The 19,440-nt window shown below is 43.0% G+C and overlaps 1 protein-coding gene and 1 non-coding gene across 4 annotated transcripts in view; both read left to right on the top strand.

Moving 5' to 3' along the window:
* Positions 1 to 5,716: 5,716 nt before the first annotated feature.
* Positions 5,717 to 5,823, top strand: LOC115900099. Its single transcript, XR_004059779.1, has one exon. It is a non-coding gene; the product is annotated as a U6 spliceosomal RNA (small nuclear RNA).
* Positions 5,824 to 7,507: 1,684 nt separating this feature from the next.
* The window catches only part of NTN4 (netrin 4), a 125,257-nt gene continuing 113,324 nt past the window's right edge, over positions 7,508 to 19,440 (top strand). For 2 of the 3 annotated variants that reach the window (XM_010383900.2, XM_010383899.2), the window contains exons 1-2: positions 7,508 to 8,079; positions 10,863 to 11,392. In XM_010383900.2, the coding sequence (XP_010382202.1) occupies positions 8,025 to 8,079; positions 10,863 to 11,392 (585 nt within the window). In that variant the 5' untranslated portion in view covers positions 7,508 to 8,024. Of the gene's footprint in view, positions 8,080 to 8,138; positions 8,549 to 10,862; positions 11,393 to 19,440 lie in introns of those variants that run through there. The other variant, XM_030939633.1, reaches the window with a different exon arrangement.

Raw genomic sequence — 19,440 nt, 5'->3', positions numbered from 1 at the left:
CAGCGTTTGTTTCAGCGCTGTTCACAATAGCCAAGATTTGAAAGCAACCTAAGTGTCCATCAACAGGCAGAGGGATGAAGAAAATGAAGCATATACACACAATGGAGTACTAGTCAGCCATAAAAAGAATGAGATTCGGCCGGGCGCGGTGGCTCAAGCCTGTAATCCCAGCACTTTGGGAGGCCGAGACGGGCGGATCACGAGGTCAGGAGATCGAGACCATCCTGGCTAACACGGCGAAACCCCGTCTCTACTAAAAATACAAAAAATTAGCCAGGCGAGGTGGCGGGCGCCTGTGGTCCCAGCTACTCAGGAGGCTGAGGCGGGAGAATGGCGTGAACCCGGGAGGCGGAGGTTGCAGTGAGCTGAGATCCGGCCACTGCACTCCAGCCTGGGTGACAGAGCAAGACTCCATCTCAAAAAAAAAAAAAAAAAAAATGAGATTCAGTCATTTGCAACAGCATGGGTGGAACTGGAGGTCATTATGCTAAGTAAAACAAGCCAGGCACAGGTCTCACTTATTCGTAGGATTTCATGTTCTCATTTAGGATCTAAAGATCAAAAACAATTGCATCCATGGAGAGAGTAGAAGGATGGTGACCAGAGGCTGGGAAGGGTTGGCAAGGGGGTAGGGAGGGACAGGTGGTGAGGGGAGGTGGGGGTGGTTAATGGGTACAAAAAAAAAAAAAATAGTTAAAATGAATAAGACTGACCGGGCACGGTGGCTCAAGCCTGTAATCCCAGCACTTTGGGAGGCCGAGACGGGCGGATCACGAGGTCAGGAGATCGAGACCATCCTGGCTAACACGGTGAAACCCCATCTCTACTAAAAATACAAAAAACTAGCCGGGCGAGGTGGCGGGCGCCTGTAGTCCCAGCTACTCCGGAGGCTGAGGCAGGAGAATGGCGTGAACCCGGGAGGCGGAGCTTGCAGTGAGCTGAGATTGGCCACTGCACTCCAGCCTGGGCAACAGAGCGAGACTCTGTCTCAAAAAAAAAAAAAAAAAAAAAGAATAAGACCTAGTATTTGATAGCACAACAGGGTGACTATAGTCAATAAAAATTTAATTGTACATTTAAAAATAGTGAAAAGAGTATAATTGGATTGTTTGTAACACAAAGGATAAATGCTTGAGGGCACAGATACTCCATTTTCCAGGATGCGATGTTCATACACTGCATGCCTGTATCAAATCATCTCATGTACCCCATACATATCTACACCTAGTATGTACCCATAAAAATTAAAAATTAAAAATTATTTTAAAAAATTAAGCCAGGGCAATTATTTAGCTTCTACCTATTTAAAATCTATGTATAGGCCGGACGCGGTGGCTCACGCCTGTAATCCCAGCACTTTGGGAGGCCGAGGCGGGCGGATCACAAGGTCAGGAGATCGAGACCGCGGTGAAACCCCGTCTCTACTAAAAATACAAAAAATTAGCCGGGCGCGGTGGCGGGCGTCTGTAGTCCCAGCTACTCAGGAGGCTGAGGCAGGAGAATGGCGTGAACCCGGGAGGCGGAGCTTGCAGTGAGCCGAGGTGGCGCCACTGCACTCCAGTCTGGGCGACAGAGCGAGACTCCATCTCAAAAAAAAAAAAAAAAAAAAAAAAAAAAAAAAAAAAAAACTATATATAATTTAAAGATGGAATTTCAGGGCAGGCCGGAAGAGATTGTATCTAGATTGTATCTACATGATGAATTTACATTTTACTATTTCATATATTTAACAAAATAATACTGCTTCTTGTGTGTTTTGCACTTTTCTAAGCACTTCATAAGTATGAACTCATTTAATATTCAAAATAATCTTATGAATTAGACATTATTATTCTCATATGGCAGATGTATAAACAATGCATAGAGAGGTTAAGTAACTTGCCCACAGTCACACAACTAGTAAGCTGTGGAGCCAGGATTCAAACCTGGGGAGTCAGACCCCACAGTTCATGCTCTTAACCATTACACTGCTATGTAAAAGGAAAAAGTAAGAGGAAAAAACCCATAGTGTTTACTGTTCTTTCCTCCTCATGAGGACTTTGCTAATTGTTTCTTCTCCCCTCCTTATCCCCCTCCCCCTCATCCCCCTCCCCCTCATCCTCCTTCTCCTCTTCCTCTTTCTTCCTCCTCCTCCTCTTTCCTCCTCCTCCTCTCTCCTCCTCCTCTCTCCTCCTCCTCCTCCTCTTCTCCTCCTCCTTCTTCTTCTTCCTCTTCTTCTTCCTCCTCCTCCTCCTCCTCCTCCTCCTCCTCCTCCTCCTCCTCCTCCTCCTCCTCCTCCTCTTCTTCTTCTTCTTCTTCTTCTTCTTCTTCTTCTTCTTCTTCTTCTTCTTCTTCTTCTTCTTCTTCTTCTTCTTCCTTCTCCTTCTTCTTATTTCCATAGGTTTTTGGGGAACAGGTGGTATTTGGTTACATGAGTAAGTTCTTTCATGGTTATTTGTGAGATTTTGATGCACCCATCTCCTGACTAGTAAACACTAATCCCAATTTGTAGTCTTTTAATCTATTTCTCTAGTTTTTAAAAAAAGTAGGCCAGGCACAGTGGCTCACACCTGTAATCTCAGTACTTTGGGAGGCCGAGGTGGGCAGATCCCTTGAGTTTAGGAGTTCAAGGCCTGGGCAATATGGCAAATCTCCATCACTACAATAATAATAATAATAATAATAATAAGCTGGGCATGGTAATGCACACCTGTAATCCCAGCTATTCCGGAGACTGAGGCAGGAGGATCACCTGAGGCCAGGTAGGTTGAGGCTGCAGTGAGCCATGATGGCATCACTGCACTATAGCCTGCGTGACAGAGTGAGACCCTGTGTTTTTTTTTTTTACGTAGTAATTTGTCTCAGAGCATCTTTTCATCAATTTCAGAAATAGCAATAGGTACAGAAAGTTTTAGCTAAGAGTCATTTAAAGGGAAAAATATTTAAAATCTGTGTCAATATAATGCTGTCAATGGTAGGTATATCTGTAATAACAACAGAACTGTTCTTGGTTTTTTTTTTGTTTTTTTTTTTTTTTTTTTTTTTTTTTTTTTTTTTTTTAATTTCTTGGCCTCACATAATTAATTTCAATGTGAGAGAGCATGCCTGCTTTTTTTTTTTTTTTTTTTTTTTTTTTTTTTTTTTTTTTAAGAAAAGTATGGTTACCTTTCTGGAAGAGCACGTGTATTTTCAAATGCTCTCACTCCCTTCCTAGGAATGAGCAACTGAAGCCAGGAAGCACATGAAATAAGACAGAGTGCCCGTGGCAGGAGGCTTAGGTTAAAGCTTAAGGAAATTCCCAAGATGATGTTTTTAAAGGGCATTCAAAGGGCAGAGTCCAGGTAGAAAACAATATCTAGGATTAGTTTAATGAAAACAATTCTCCATTTTATCTTCTCCCAATAGTCTTCCAGTTCAAAGAGAGATAAGATTGTACTCATGGAAAATTGGTGGATAAGCAATGATTTTTTAAATTGGAAACCCAGGTCCTATCTTCAGTGTGTATTTATTGTATGATCTAAGTTTGGCACTTACATCTTTCATCTCACTTTCTGTTTGTATAAATGGGTACAACTATTCCTGTTCCCTCCCACACATTGATGCTGTGAGGATAAATGAGATCATGTTTATACTTCCATGGAGAAAAAATACTAGGTATACTAAAAATATCACTATTTTCAGAGTCTTTCTTTTTCTTGGAAATGTATAATAATGCCAGTTGTATATAGTATTGTTGAAGAGTCAAATTTTCCATAAAAGTGATCACCTTTTCAGAAAATAGGTAGTTAGTCCATTGAAAACTAGAAGTTTCTTTTAAAATTTGTGATGATTTTTCAATTTAGCAGCTTAAATTTGTTGATTTATCCTTCAAATTCATGTTTTATTGAATGCTTACTACATGCAATGTATTTTAGTGAAAATATTTCCCTCTGGTTAAACAAAATATATTTTACCTTTTATTGATGACTCGGTAAGATACCAATATATGAAAAAAGGATTTTAGTTGACTTCAAATATACCAGCCAACATCACGTTAGGTTTCAGAACTATAAGCCATAGAGCTAAGTTAAGGAAACTGTTAGTTCTATTCTATGTTGATCAGACAAACCTGGAGTTGAGTTCTAGGAGTACAGTGTAAGACAAGCTGGAGTATATCTGAAAAGAGGTGATTAAGATGGTGAAAAGTATGGGAATCCTGTCACATGGGTGTTTAAATTAAAAGGATAGTTAAGGTGAAAATTATTAAAACTTGACTTTAAATCATTGAATACCTACCAGAAGGGAAATTGGACTTATTCTGTATGGTTGCAGATGATTAAACTATAAACACAGAATTTTAAGAAGAGAAACATCCCACTTAAATAGAACAGTGCCAAAAATGAGCAGAATTGCCTTTGAGGCTTTTGTTTATGGAGATTTTTAGAACAGAAACTGGATGACCTTTGGACACAGGCTTTGTGGAAAGGGGTTTTGATGGAGTGAGAAGTTGGGCTCAAGGGTCCCTCCTGATTCTGAAGGTCCTACACTCCACTAGGAACCTCACTTACTCTACTAAGTTACAGGAGAGTGATGCCTTTATAGCTTTTTGGTGTTTTGTTTCTGCACTAGAAGGCCTCAGTTGCTGTGGGTGTTTTGTCTTTGTTTTTGCACTTCTGGCTACTTTTTAGAGTTTTCCCTTCCTTCTCATTACTAGATCGCCTCAGCTTATCCCCTGTCTTTAACAGCATCCTGCTCCATTCTAATCTGTTACTTCTAATAGGCTGTGATCTAGAAAGATGTCATAACCAACTTCATAAAAATGCATGAATAATTTAAGTGAGGTGCACAGAGTTTTGCCATTTATTTTATTTTATTTTATTTATTTTGAGACAGGGTCTCACTCTGTTGCCCAGGCTGGAGTACAGTGGTGCCAACACAGCTCACTGCAGCTCAACCTCCCAGGCTCAAGCTATCCTCCCACCTCAGCTTCCCAAGTAACTAGGACCAGAGGCGTATGCCACCACGCCTGGCTATCCCATTTATTTTACTTTTTAAAGACCCTTTTAACTTCCTTTCAAGTTCTCAGGAATATTCTAGATTTATGAATTTTGTGGTTTCTGGGAACTTGTTGTTGAAATTCTGTAAGTTTGCTAAGCTTCCTACTAATTCATAAAATTACAAAATATTCTGAATCCATTACTGATGTTTTCAAAAACAAAATCATAGGCAATAATATACTTATCCAAGATGTTTCTTATGTAGGTAACCTTTCCTTGGATAGTTTCTTCAAAATGAAAATATCCTTTGTAACTAAACTGGACTACATAAGCAAATGATGTTTATTGGAATGCTGACTACTTTTCTCTCCTGAGCTTTTCATATAGATAGTATTGGTGTCGAATGTGCAGTTTCCTTTTGAATATGGGAAATCATTCTGATACAACTGGTTTTCTCCTTAGTCCTTAGTCTCCTTAGCCCCTTAGTATATAACAATAGTTTTAACATAACTCAGTCAAAATCAGGTAATGAATACTTATTGTAGGTGTTCTTGGCTGAGAATAAGGAAGAATATCAGAAAAACATAGTAATGTTTTTTATAAACTGAATATTAAAGACTGTTCTACCATTAGAGAGCTTTCTGTCTTGTTAAAGGAAATAAGAGCCAGTTATTCAGCAATCAAGGAAATATATTATCAATGCAGGATTCGTGCAGACAGTAAATAGCTTTGAAATTTGTAATGAGATATGGAGTAGTTCTGTGATTGCTTTGGCAGCACATATGCTAAAATTGGAACAATACAGAGAAGATTAGCATGGCCTCTGTATGAGAATGGCATACAAATTTGTGAAGCATTCTATGTTTTTAGCAATATATTGTATTCTTGAAAAATGCTAAGACAGTGGATGTAAAGTGTTCTTGAATGCATATGTTAATTGGCTAGATTTAGTCATTCCACACCATATACATATTTCAGAACATCATGTTGTACATGATAAATACATACAATTTTGTTAATTAAAAAACAGAAATGGATTAGTTCTGCCTAAATATACTAGCCTCAGAAGTTAATAATAAATGTGCATCCACCCCTTTGTTTAATTTGCCTTGGCTATTAAATTAATATTTATGCTAAGAACCTTCGGCTGTTATAGTTTCCTATCATTTATTTGGTAAAAAGATTAATTGGAGAGGTATTTCAATGGCTCCATTAAGAGATATGAAGAAAGCCCCAACATTGACAGTATTTGAAAACTCAAAGAGTTTATTTTCTAAAGCAGGTGATGCTACATGAATTGCTGTCCACACCTTCTGCTACTTTCCTATGTTGGCCGGAAGAATAATGTTAATGTCTCCCAAATGGATTATGCTGACCTCAACCCAGATCCCCCTGGGAGATATAAACTTCTTATATGTTCCTGGCCGGATCATTGTAAATAATATCTACATGTATCCCAAAGCTCTGAATTATCCTCATCTGTAACAGACACAACAACTAAATGGTATCTGGAACATAGTTAATTTTCTGGAAAATATTCAAAGGAACAAAATGAACAGTGCAATACAAAATTGCTGTCGACTTAACTTTTGCCAGTTTCCCTGGATGTGAAAGTAGAATTATATTTTCACAGAACTTGCAAAAATCTCAGATTCGGCTGCTATTTTATCTCTTTCCAGAAGCACCAGCCCTGAGCAATCCTGTCTGCAATTAGCTGCGTGTGGTTGCTACTAAATTGCTCCCCATAAGTTAGTTCCTAACACTGTTTCACAGCACAGCATACTCTATAAAGGGAGAACGCTTGGAAGGACCAAAGAGTTCCCTTTGTCATGCCCCTGCCCTGCCTCTGGACAAGGACGTTCTTACACTGCCCACTAACTAATCATGTGACCCTTTTCTTTCAGCACCTTGAGTTTGAGTTAGGCAACACCTCTTACACCAAAGTGGGCACACCTTTGGATCATGTAGGCAGCGATTGTTTAGACGAGACATCCCCCTACCCCCGCAAAAGGCAGCACAGAAGCGGCGAACGCCGCTTAGCAGTTGGCGCGCTCTCAGTGCGGGTGACCCGGGGCTGGGTTGGGGTGTCCGTCCCCGGGTCATGGGACTCCCCGAAAGGGGGTGGCTGGAGGAAGAGGGAGGGCTTGTTTCGCCGGGGGATGTGGGAAGTAGGCGCTAGCCTGTTTCGCGGTTTTTTAAGCCCCTTGGCATGCCCTGACCTGATCTAGAGGGAGTCAACTGCTCTTAGGAATGTTCCGGGAGAAGGTGGGAGACTGCTTCCCAGGGGAGGCCTGTGGGTGCTGCAGGGCACCAGGGGGGTCACCAGGGAGATGCAGGGCGCGCGCCAGGAGGGGGGCCAGGGCAGCCGAGGGCCGGGCTGAGGGGACCCGGACGAGCGGTCAGCGGGGCAGCGGGGGCGCAGGTCGGAGCGCGGGGAACCCCTCCTCGGGCGGCAGCGGCGGCGGCGATCTGGCCTCGCGGGCTGCACCGCCAGGGCTGTCAAGCGTGGGGGGCGGGCGGGAGGAAGGGGTGGAGGTGCGAGGGGAGGAGGGCTGGCACCGGAGCGCCGCGGCGTCGGTGCAATAAAAATGCATCGCATGGAACTGCCGGTGGAGAAGGACGGGACAGAGCCGGGGCAGCCAGAGGAGGTGGGAAAAGCGGAGGAGGACGCCCAGGAGGAGGCGGCAGCGGCGGCGGCCGGGAAGTGAAAGGTCTCGCAAAGTTCAGCGGCAGCTGCGGGCGCCGAGCCCCGGGCTAGCGGCGGACGAGCCCGCAGGGCCGCTCCGCGGGGCAGCGCGGCCAGGCCGGCTATGGTCTGGGGGCTCCCGCCGCCCCCCAGGTGCCCGGGACCCGCCAGGCCGGTGCGCGAGGGTCACCCCACCTCCCCGCGCGGTCCCGGCCCCTGGCTTCCCGCTGCCGGCGCCCTCTGACTGAGCCCGGCGCCCCAGGAGGAGGAAGAAACCAGGGCCCCGGTCCTTCCCGAGGACGGCGGCGCTTCATCCCGCAGCGCAGAGGTCTCGGCTCCCTCCCGCACCCGCCCGGCCCGGCTGCTCCCGGCTCCTCCCGGCCATGGGGAGCTGCGCGCGGCTGCTGCTGCTCTGGGGCTGCACGGTGGTGGCCGCAGGTGGGTGGTGACGCGGCGGGGCCCCCACCCCTTTCCTCGCTGCTTCTCTAACCCATCTCGGGACTCGGGGGTGCAGGGGAGCCGGGGCTGCGAGCGCAGAGCGCGGCTCCCGAGGGTGAAATGAGTGGCCATGTTCCACCTCCTTTCCCCTGGGCTCCGCACTTTCAAATACTATTGATTTATTTTTACAACTGGGATACACACGCGCTTGGATAACCAGATATCCTGAGTGCGCCGTGCCGGGGATACTGCGACCGGGGTTTCTTTCTCAGTTTGGCTTGTTAAAAAACTGCTTTTCCACTTGGTGAGGGAACAAAGGACCCAGCTCGCCATCCCCCGGCACTTCATGGCCTAAGGAATGATGAGGAGGGGTGGCCCAGCGACCCTGGGCGCGCGTGGGCCGGGGCCAGTCTCTGGTGGAGGCCGGTCGCTGGCGTCCCTGACCTGGTGCTGGGTACTAGAGAACCAGGTAAGGACACCTGGGGCAGAGCTGAGCGCCCTCTCCCCGGAGCAGTGACTGGAACGCAGTGAGACTCCTGGCTTGGACGATAGGTAGTGATCACCCTGGACTTGCACTGAGCTGGCTGGCCGCCCCTGGGGAATTGGTACCCTGGCCGAAACTCTGCGGGAGGTCGAAGGCGGGTCTGCTCCCTGGCTCGGTAACTGGACAACCGGCGGAGGCGTCGGCAGATGCCCTCTCCCTCCCACTCCCATCCTGGCTTTCTTGGGCTGCCCTAGGCCACCGGCTCCTGGCTCGTCGTTTCTGTATTCGGGAGCCCCTTCTGCTCCTCTCCCTCCCTCTTGCGGGTCACCTGGTTTCCAGTCAGGCGTAAGCGCAGCCCTGTAGGTGAGGAGGAGAGATGTGAGGGAGTCTGCAGACATCCAGTCTCTCGTGCGAATCTCACCTGCTTCAGAAAGGGTAGCCTGGGCTAGAGAGACGCGCAGGTGGCTAAAGAACATTGTCGCACGCATCTCCTCCCTTGGGCTTCCACTCTTCCCTGAGGGCCGCTGGCACCCAGCAAAATCCAGGCTTTCCAGTCTGCATTCCAAACCAGTCCAAGTCACAGGAGCATCCTTAGTGTCATTGAATAGTCACTCGAGAGACTCCAAGTATTTTGCCCCACGGATTCTTTATCTGGCTCAAATCTTTTCTGGACTTAGGAGTTTAGGGGCATTTAAAATTATTGGATATTTTTCCCAGGGACATATTAAAGGCCTAAGATTTTACTTTAATTCTTGCACTCTTAAAAGATGAGCTTTAAAAAATCTTTTCCGTCTCAAACCATATTATGGCAAAAACATGCAAGCCATTGAAAGGTTGTAAATAAACATCACAAGGCAAGTGTTTCAAGTCAAAAATACTTGTACAGGCAGTATATGATTTTCCCCGAAATTTTTTACAGGTGAGTCATAGCACACTGTGTGTTTGTGTGATTCTGGCCACAAGCAACTGTTGCCCCAGCTAATGAGAAAAGTGGCAAACAGAACCCAAGCATAATGCTCACTTTAATTTGACATTTAAAAAATAACGCCTAAGGAAGCCCTTTAGTTGCAAGGCTATGTGGGGTTGGCCATTGTCAGTGTGTGAAATGTCTCTGTTGCAGCCTAAGCTGTCATTTGGCCTCCTCCAATCCTTACTGTGATAACAGTTCAGAGATACTGCTTCTTAAGAAGCAGAAACATTCAATTAGCTGGAATTTAGGGCTTGATTTCCTTTTCCCTCTTTTCCCCTCTGTTTTAACCTTTAAAATAGATGATTTTTGCTTAAGGTATTCATAATTAAAACGCCAAACCCAAATCAAAGATTATAGTATGTAGTCAGAATGTTAATAAGTGGATAATGTTTATCATTTTAAGTCATTTTAAAACATTGAAGTCTGTTGGACCTTTGTTTGGGAGGAAGAGTGTGTTTTTTAAAGAAGGTGTTTTAGTTCACAGATAATATTTAAAGGTGCTGTTAGTGGCTGCCAGACTGTAGACACTCTCCTGTTAAGCAAACAGTTGACTACTATATAACCTGTCACAGGTAGAAACCCTGAAGAGACAGCATGTAAAATAAGCTTTTCTGCCTTTTGGCAGTTCAGAGTTTTTTTCTTAGTTATGTTTACGTAATGTTAGAAATTGATAGTGCACATCTGAACTCCAAAGGTCTCTAGCTTTGCCTCCCCCTAAATGAGGACCCATCGTATATTTATTAAATATCTCATATTGCTTTTCCTAGGGAATTTATCCCTTCACTGGCTTAAAAATGTAAAGAAAATAGAGTTCCACATTTCCTTCTAAATGCATTCTCATAATAAACATGTTAAATCATGTGAAGGACTCACATTAAATTTGAAAGACTAACTTACGTGGTCTTAAAAACATTATAGTTTTTCTATAGTCATGACTTCAAAAACACATCAATGTATTTGAAATACAGAAAACATTTATAAGACAAAGTACTTGAAAAGTTTTAGGCCAATAATCTTCACCCTGGTGGTTCTATTTTCCCTCCTCTTGTCCTCTGCCTAAAGTATTTGTTTCTCTGATGTGAATTTTACATCTGAACATAAAAAGCAAACACACACACACGCATACACACACTCATACATGAATGCATTGTGAATGCAGAACAGTGTTCCTACTCAGACATGAACATGGTAGAGCACGGTAGAATTTTCCATTTATTGAAAGTCTCAAGCGTTTTTGGGGAGATCCTTGATTGTTGTCGATGGACTAGGTGGACAAAAGAGCTTTCCAGATGGGTTTGTCTTGCATCACGCATGCTTTTCCTTTCTTAGGACTGAGTGGAGTAGCTGGAGCGAGTTCCCGCTGTGAAAAAGCCTGCAACCCTCGGATGGGAAATTTGGCTTTGGGGCGAAAACTCTGGGCAGACACCACCTGCGGTCAGAATGCTACCGAACTGTACTGCTTCTACAGTGAGAACACGGATCTGACTTGTCGGCAGCCCAAATGTGACAAGTGCAATGCTGCCCATCCTCACCTGGCTCACCTGCCATCTGCCATGGCAGACTCGTCCTTCCGGTTTCCTCGCACGTGGTGGCAGTCTGCGGAGGATGTGCACAGAGAAAAGATCCAGTTAGACCTGGAAGCTGAATTCTACTTCACTCACCTAATTATGGTGTTCAAGTCCCCCAGGCCGGCTGCCATGGTGCTGGACCGCTCCCAGGACTTTGGGAAAACATGGAAGCCTTATAAGTACTTTGCAACTAACTGCTCTGCTACATTTGGCCTGGAAGATGACGTTGTCAAGAAGGGAGCTATTTGTACTTCTAAATACTCCAGTCCTTTTCCATGCACTGGAGGAGAGGTAAGGGCACCTGTTTAACTCTACACTGTAAGTAAGATAGAAAAATGTTACCAGCCCACATTTTTTTTAAAGCATGAAGCTATACTTGTAGCAACATGAATGAAATTAGAATTTTTCATGAGCTTTATTTGTCATAAATTATTTCTCACCCTTACGTATGAATGTGTAGTCATTTTCAAGCAGATCACCCACTGGCTGGGTTTAAGTCAGTATTCTAAGATTCAAATTTTTCACATTATAAAAAAAGAGCAGACTCAAATCATCACTCTAGAGGCTCCTCATTGCTTTAGTTCTCGGGACTACTTACCGTGCTTCTGAAGGGGGAAGAGTTACTGAGACAGTCTGTTCCTGGAGCCCACAGGGGTATCTTCCTGATACTGTTAATATAAATAGGAAGTCAATAAAAACAAAGCCAAGAAAGAAAAAAAAATCTGTTTGTCAGAAGGATACTTTTGTATGACAGTAGCAAACAAATGAAAGTAGTTTCTTTTAACATACAAAGGTTCTTCTGGCCTCACAGACACATGAATTTCAGCTTAGGCCATCTTAAACTCATTCTGCAAAACAGTCTCCTTAGCTACTGATCCAATTTCTATGTGGAATGTTTTCTCTTTAATATTCCCTTCTCCTAAGGGAGAAACGGGTCTTTCTTTTAGCTCTTCTTAACTTACGTGGCAATACCTTGAAAGGCTCCTCCCAGCTCTCAGGTGTTTGAGAACAGAGAAAACTGAATAAAAGCAGATTAAGAGAATATAATACTTCAATAAGTAGATGAAGAAACACTGATTCAGGAAAAAGAGAAGAGAGTATAATCATTCTAATTCTGGTCCATGTCATGAATATACAGACTAGATAAGTGGCTTTCAACTGGGGTGATTTTTGGTCCCTCTTCCCTGGGGACATTGGGACATTTGGCAATATCGGGAGACATTTTTGCTAGGGGGAGGAACACCACTGGCATCTAGTGGGGGGATGCCAGGGATGATGCTAAACCTCAGACGATGCACAAAATAGCATTTCCCACCCCATCCCCAACCAAAAATTATCTAGCTCAAAATGTCAATGTACCAAGGTTGAGACAGCCTGGGCTAGGCATACATCCACTACATGGATCACAATGGCTACAGAAACTAGGATAAGCACTCTTCTAGCATCCTTTATATAACTATTCTCAGACTTCTCAGGTAGTTGTGTATAATCAGCATGTATTGACCCCCTCAGGCACTATATTCAATGCTACTAATACTGCTTTTGGTGTGGTATGGGGAGGTGCTTGCCAGGGGCCTGATGAAAAATTTGGTTTGGGACCTTCTTTCCCCACTTCCATAGATACATGAAGACTTTTGCCATTTTATTCAGCTGCTTCTTCTGTGTGCACCTTGAGGAGACCAGCAAGAATAGTGCTGCTGGCACCAGAACCAGTGCAAGCAGCATACCAACTGTTTTCCATTCTTCTTCATGGTCCTCAAAGTTGGCTGAATATTGTAAGCCCATTTGCAACCTGTCATGATGGACATTTTTAAAGATAACAGGACAGGAAAGAGACAGATAAGTTAGACTCATTGTTTTGTTATGTGGAGAACACTTTGTGCTGAAAACAAATGAATGGCTTGAACTCTCAAATTGCTTTGGAATTGATCCTCAGGCTCATATCGGCTCCTTACGTCTCAGTGCTACTGGGCCTTGTGTACCTATGAAGTTGCAAAAATACAGTTTTAGTAACCAGATGGCAGGCATGTTCATTTAGCAAATATCACACTGAATTTATTGCAAATTTATTGCCACAGTCCAGCAATTATTTAAAGATGACTACAGTAATCTCTACTGGGCCCTGTGTATCTATGAAGTTGCAAAAATACAGTTTGAGTAACCAGATGGCAGGCATGTTCACTTAGCAAATATCACATTGAATTTATTGCAAATTTATTGCAACAGTCCAGCAATTATTTAGAGATGACTACAGTAACTTTGAACTGACCTATATGGAAATACAATCTTGCCTTTTTTAAAACCAAACTATTTATTGTCATCAATGTTTATATCAAATTCCAAGCAGATAGAGACTAACATTTATGTAAGTTATTCCAATGTATAGATACCTTCTAAACTTAGTTCTTAAGTGTTTTTAATTGTAGTTGTTATTTTAGCAGACTTTTTTTTTCTTTTTTGAGACTGAGTCTTGCTCTGTCACCCAGGCTGGAGTGCAGTGGCATAATCTCGGCTCACTGCAGCCTCCGCCTCCCGTGTTCAAGCGATTCTCCTGCCTCAACCTCCTGAGTAGCTGGGATTACAGGTGCAGACTGCCACGCTCAGCTAATTTTTGTATTTTTAGTAGACATGGGGTTTCACCATATTGGCCAGGCTGGTCTTGAACTCCTGACCTAGTGATCCGCCCTTCTCAGCCTGCCAAAGTGCTGGGATTACAGATGTGAGCCACTGCGCCCGGCCTCAGCAGACATATTTTAATGGTAAGAAAAGCATCAAATGTGACCTAGTTCCCTCTAGAACATTATTTGCAAGTGTAAAGTGTAAAGAAGTCGTTATAGAATTTCTTCTTTACAGAGGATGGGTTTGGAAACTAATCTTTCTCTCCTGAGTTAAAGAATGGAAGAGTCTTTCTCTAACTCAAGGACCACAGGAAGCCTCCCCAGAAATGATTATTGCCTTCCTCTCCTCTGTCATGTTAGAATATAAATCAGTGCAACGCTACAAATTTATTTTGCAGTTTCAATTCCATGTCACCAATTTCCATCTTTGAAAATTGTGTGCTCAGAAAAAGAAGCTAGTCAATCTAGTTTGAAAATAAGAAGTCTCAGATTTCATTTATGGCTTATTTGTAATATTATAGGCCTATATTTTCCTCCATTCTATGTAAGACTTAAGACTTCTCTAGGTATTATCGTATTAATTAGGCTAGCATAAATATATGCCAGACTTAATTTGTTTCCAATGTTCATTCAGAAATACTGCTTTGGGTTTTGAGAGCCTGGAGCTTCAAGTCTAAAGAGTCAGAGTGGAAGGCACCAGTCATCCGAAAGAGGAATTCAAAAACATAGGCCCAAAAATTCACCCAGAAGAACACTTTTTAAATAGACATTAAACCTGCTATATAGGAACTTCCTGAACTGCCCAGCTCTTTCAAAGAATGGGGTATGGCTATCCTAAAATTTATCTCCCTCCCGGGAGATGAGATTGAGGCTTGAGTTTAAATGATTTGCCGTTAGTTATGTGACAGAGCTAGGACCAAGTCACAAGTCTTCTGACCTTAGGTCTAGTATTTGTTCCATAAAATCAAGTTCTCTCCCTCTATTAGTGACCCCCAAGAACTACTGGCGGGGAATATCTTCTATCTCCCTCCTCCCTCACTCCCTTAAAGCCATTTGCTGCTATTCATCTGGATATGAAATGAAGGTAAAATAGAATTTGCCAAACAGTTTTCTCCTGAGTAGTAATGTCCTCTGAGACGGTAGTGGTATACTGAGAATAAAATACCCCATTGTTAACTTAGGCTGGGAAACACTGACTGGGTTTAACAAATTGAAACATTTATAAATACATTAATATTCTCATTATGTACCCTGTGTCCCCAAATGGGAGATTTAGGATGTGACATTCCTGGACTTATTTGGTTATGAAACCTTGTAATGCAGAATTCGTTACTATCTTTCAGGACCCTAATGATCCACAGAGCACAGCATGGGAAATGCTAGGGTGGAGGTTTAAGTGCTCCCAAAACACTGGTGAAAGGCACAGACAGGCCTGGGGCCAGGCATCCACGCATATCAAGACTCTGTCCATTGAGAGCTTAATCTCCTACGTAGTTGGAGCAGTCAATAATAATAACCTTGAGGCTAAAAATGATGGGTTAATTAGGCTTTTTCAGGGTGGAAGAGAAGCACTCTCAGATTACCTCTGTATATAGAAAACACAAGGAAGTGGGGAGATGTAGCAAACAGTCTTAGATGCCACACAGTCAGGCCTCATGAGACTGGAATTGCGATGATCACTGTTAGGAAACAGCATCTGTTCCAGTGTGACCCAAAAGCAACTCTAAAAGGATGTAGTTATTGTCTCTTTAGAAGTGAGCATGACTTGCTCCCTGCTTTATTAACTCTCTATTAAAAGAACTCTATTCAAAATTGGATAGCAACCAATTAAAGCCCACAGATTTTTAAAATTTTTCTCCAGGGCATTATGAAAATGTACCATTCAAAGGCAGGACTGTAAAGTCAGAGACAGCAGTACAGAGAACCCAAGAACAGAGGGAGTAGCTGGGTCTCAAAGTAATCGTTGAGTAGAAAAGGATTATTGGGCTGGGCACGGTGGCTCACGCCTGTAATCCCAGTACTTTGGGAGGCAGGCAGATCACCTAAGGTCAGGAGTTCAAGACCAGCCTGGCCAACATGGTGAAACCCTGTCTCTACTAAAAATACAAAAAAAATTAGCCAGGTGTGGTGGCACACACCTGTAATCCCAGCTATTCGGGAAGCTGAGGCACGAGAATTGCTTGAACCTGGGAGGCGGAGGTTGCAGTGAGCTGAGATCACGCCCCTGCACCCCAGCCTGGGTGACAGAGTGAGACTCTGTCTCAAAAAAAAAACCAAAAAAAAAAAAAAAAAAAAAAAGTAAAGGATTAGTAAAGAGGGTAAGGCTTGTATCCATTTTATTTACCTGTATGTCCCTAGCATTTAGCACATTGCTTGGATCACAGTAGGCAGTCAATACATCTGTAACTGAATGAATAAATGAGTGATATGACAAGCAGGGAGAAATGAATAAGCCCTGGGCCAGGGATGAGGATCAGAAACCTTGGTTAACTTGGAGAAGATGAGTTGGTAGTCACATGATATTAGTTATGGTGTGGGAAGGGCAACCAATAGAGGATCTTAAATAATGTTTATTCACCCATTTCTTCAAATAATTTTCAAGCTACTATGTGTCAGATCCCATTCCAGGTGGCATAGACATGGCAGTGAACCAAACACATAAAAATCCCAGTACCCATGAACCTCAGATTCTAATGTGGGGATGGGGAGATAGAGAACAAATAGGTGAAATCTATGTTATGTTGGAGTGTGGTAAATACTAAGGAGACAAAACAAAACAGGGCAGGGGATGGGGAATGCTGGCAGGGGAAGGTCTGCTATTTTTCTATTTTTTAAAATTGATTATTACTTTTGTTCAGTTAAAGCAGAAAAAAGAGAAATGGGGAACATAAACAAATGGAGAAATAGAAGTGACATGGTAAGATGAGAGAGTCAAGCTTAACAATTTTATTTCCAACTTTTAAGTGCAGGGGTACATGTGCAGGATCTGCAGGTTTGTTATACAGGTAAACGTGTGCCATAGCGGTTTGCTGCACAGATCATCCTATTGCACAGGATTGGTACTAAGCCCAGCACCATTAGTTATTCTTCCTGATGCTCGCCCTCCTCCCACCCAGGTTTTCTATCTTTAAAACAGATGGAAGGATTTGTGTCTGATAGAAAGGACAGTGACAAGGACCATGAGTTCCTGGCAAGTTTTCATGAGTGATTAAAACCTATAATTAAGGGTCACATTTCTTTCACCTGGTAGGTATGGGAAAATGATGTTGGATATTAATTAACCCAACATTCATTGATAAAAACCCCTTTTGCTAGTGTTCCTTAGAATGAGAGCATTTGAAAAGGAATCTAAATGTTGTTAATGGAAAAGACTATTACTCATGAGTAATCTGCAGCCTAAAGATAGTTGAAGTGACTTGTCTTCAATTACTCAGCTGAAATCTGTGTTTCCTGACTTCTAGCCCAGTGCTATTTCCACTATAGTAAGTTGAAATGCCTTTGTGCCAAGTCAAGTAGCATAAAAGATAAAAAAAAAAAAAAAAAAACTATATACATTCCTTTCCTTCACACTCCTTACAACCTACTGGGTGAGAGAGTAAACATGATAATTTATCGACTGATTCATTAAATTATATGAGATAGTGCATGCTTAATCCCCCATATACGTTGTGTAGATAATATGCCTTTCAAGATCCAAGTATTCATTTGTCTCCACGCCATGGAAAGGGCTGTGTTTCAATATCTTGTGATAAAGTCAGTATGGCATAAGTGTGCAGAAAATGATAAATTACTTAATCGTGGTTTTGTGGGCATTTACATTTATGCTATGTTAAGCAATATTCGGAATTTCTTTCTTTTTTTTTTTTTTTTTTTTTTTTTGAGACGGAGTCTCCCTCTGTGGCTCAGGCTGGAGTGCAGTGGCGCGATCTCGGCTCACTGCAAGCTCCGCCTCCCAGGTTCACGCCATTCTCCTCCATTCTCCTGCCTCAGCCTTCCCAGTAGCTGGGACTACAGGTGCCCGCCACCACGCTCGGCTAATTTTTTGTATTTTTGGTAGAGACGGGGTTTCACCGTGTTAGCCAGGATGGTCTTGATCTCCTGACCTTGTGATCCGCCCGTCCCGGCCTCTCAAAGTGCTGGGATTACAGGCATGAGCCACCGCGCCCGGCCAATATTTGGAATTTCATAAAAGATAAAACAAAGTCGTATACGAGTAGGGATGCTTTCTAAGCACAACTGTTCGGTTAACTACTTGTTGTCTTCAATTGGTGAAATCTGTTCATGCCTATTTCCGCAGTAGCAGTAGTCACAAGTCATGATGGCTGCTAATAGCTATTGAAGCCTTTCCACCTGCCAGGTACTCCCAGTGCACTGCGTCCCTTATTCTCACAAGAAGCTCCTTAGTTAAGCACCAATATTAACTCTCTTTTACAGACAAAGAAACTGAAACCCAGTGAGTTCAAGTAACGCAGTCAGAGTCAAATAATAGCTATAATTATTGAGCTAACCTATGCCAGAGCTGGGATGATTAGTTTGCCTTGAAGTTATTTATATGATTAGGCTTTATAATAACTCCAAATGTTTTTTAAAAAAAGAGAAAAACTAAAACTAAATTTCTCTGGTAATCAGTAGGTATTGTATACAACATATAGTTTAACTGATAATTTGTAATATGGTGGTATGCACTTTGCATAATAAAGTTACTGCTTTTACGTTAGATAGAAGAAGTATCTATAACAAATGAAGACTCTGCACTTAGTGTTATCCAAGATCATTTAAAATAAGCTGTATGGGAATGAATATCACAGTTCTCAGTACCACTCGGCATACGTTGTTGTTTGATTGGTTTGGTTTTTGCAGGGAGGGGAAGTACTTTTTCTCTAGTTAGTACCTACTTTAAGTAGTATTTCTAATGAAGTCATCTAATGTATTAATGTTGCACCTTGCATCATATTTTAAATGTAAGGTGCTAAATAAAGTGAATAAGTAAAATATGTAGAATGTTATATAGTGATAAGTGCAAAGGAAAAAAAAAATAAAGCAGAGATGGGTGCTGGTGGGGAGAGGGGGCTTATGTTGAGATGGGGCTCCCAGAGAAAGTCTCATTGAGACTTTCGAATAAGGACCCAAAGGAAAGTAGAGGTGAGTTGTGGACATACATAGAGAAGAGCAAAGGCCTTGAGGAAGTCCGCCTGGCACCTTCCAGTCTGCGAGGAGGTTGGTACCAAAGCTCAGGGGTCCAAGTGCAGCATAGTAGATGAGATCAGAGTGATGGGGAAGTGTGGGCATGTGGGCCCTCAAAAAGAGGTGCCCAGGATGACCCAAACTTATGCCTAGATCAATTCAATCCTGTTCATTATTTTTAGCATTCCCTCAACGGAGCCTCAATTTGAACCATATGTTATTCTGGGCTTACTTATGAAGTCATTTGTTTTTAGTCTGGGTGATATTAGAAGCCACTGGAGGCCAGGCGCAGTGGCTCATGCCTATGATCCTAGCACTTTGGGAGGCCAAGGCTGGTGAATCACCTGAGGTCTGGAGTTCGAGACCAGCCTGACAAACATGGTGAAACACTGTCTCTACTACAAATACAAAAATTAGCCGGGCATGGTGGCGGGTGCCTGAAATTCCAGCCACTAGGGAGGCAGAGGCATGAGAATCACATGAACCCCAGAAAGCAGAGGTTGCAGTGAGCCGAGATCATGCCACTTCACTCCAGCC

This window comes from Rhinopithecus roxellana, chromosome 10 (assembly GCF_007565055.1).
Source record: "Rhinopithecus roxellana isolate Shanxi Qingling chromosome 10, ASM756505v1, whole genome shotgun sequence".
NCBI classification, from domain to species: Eukaryota; Metazoa; Chordata; class Mammalia; order Primates; family Cercopithecidae; genus Rhinopithecus; species Rhinopithecus roxellana.
Note: the sequence above shows the minus strand (reverse complement) of the source record. Positions and strands in the feature narration are given on the sequence as shown.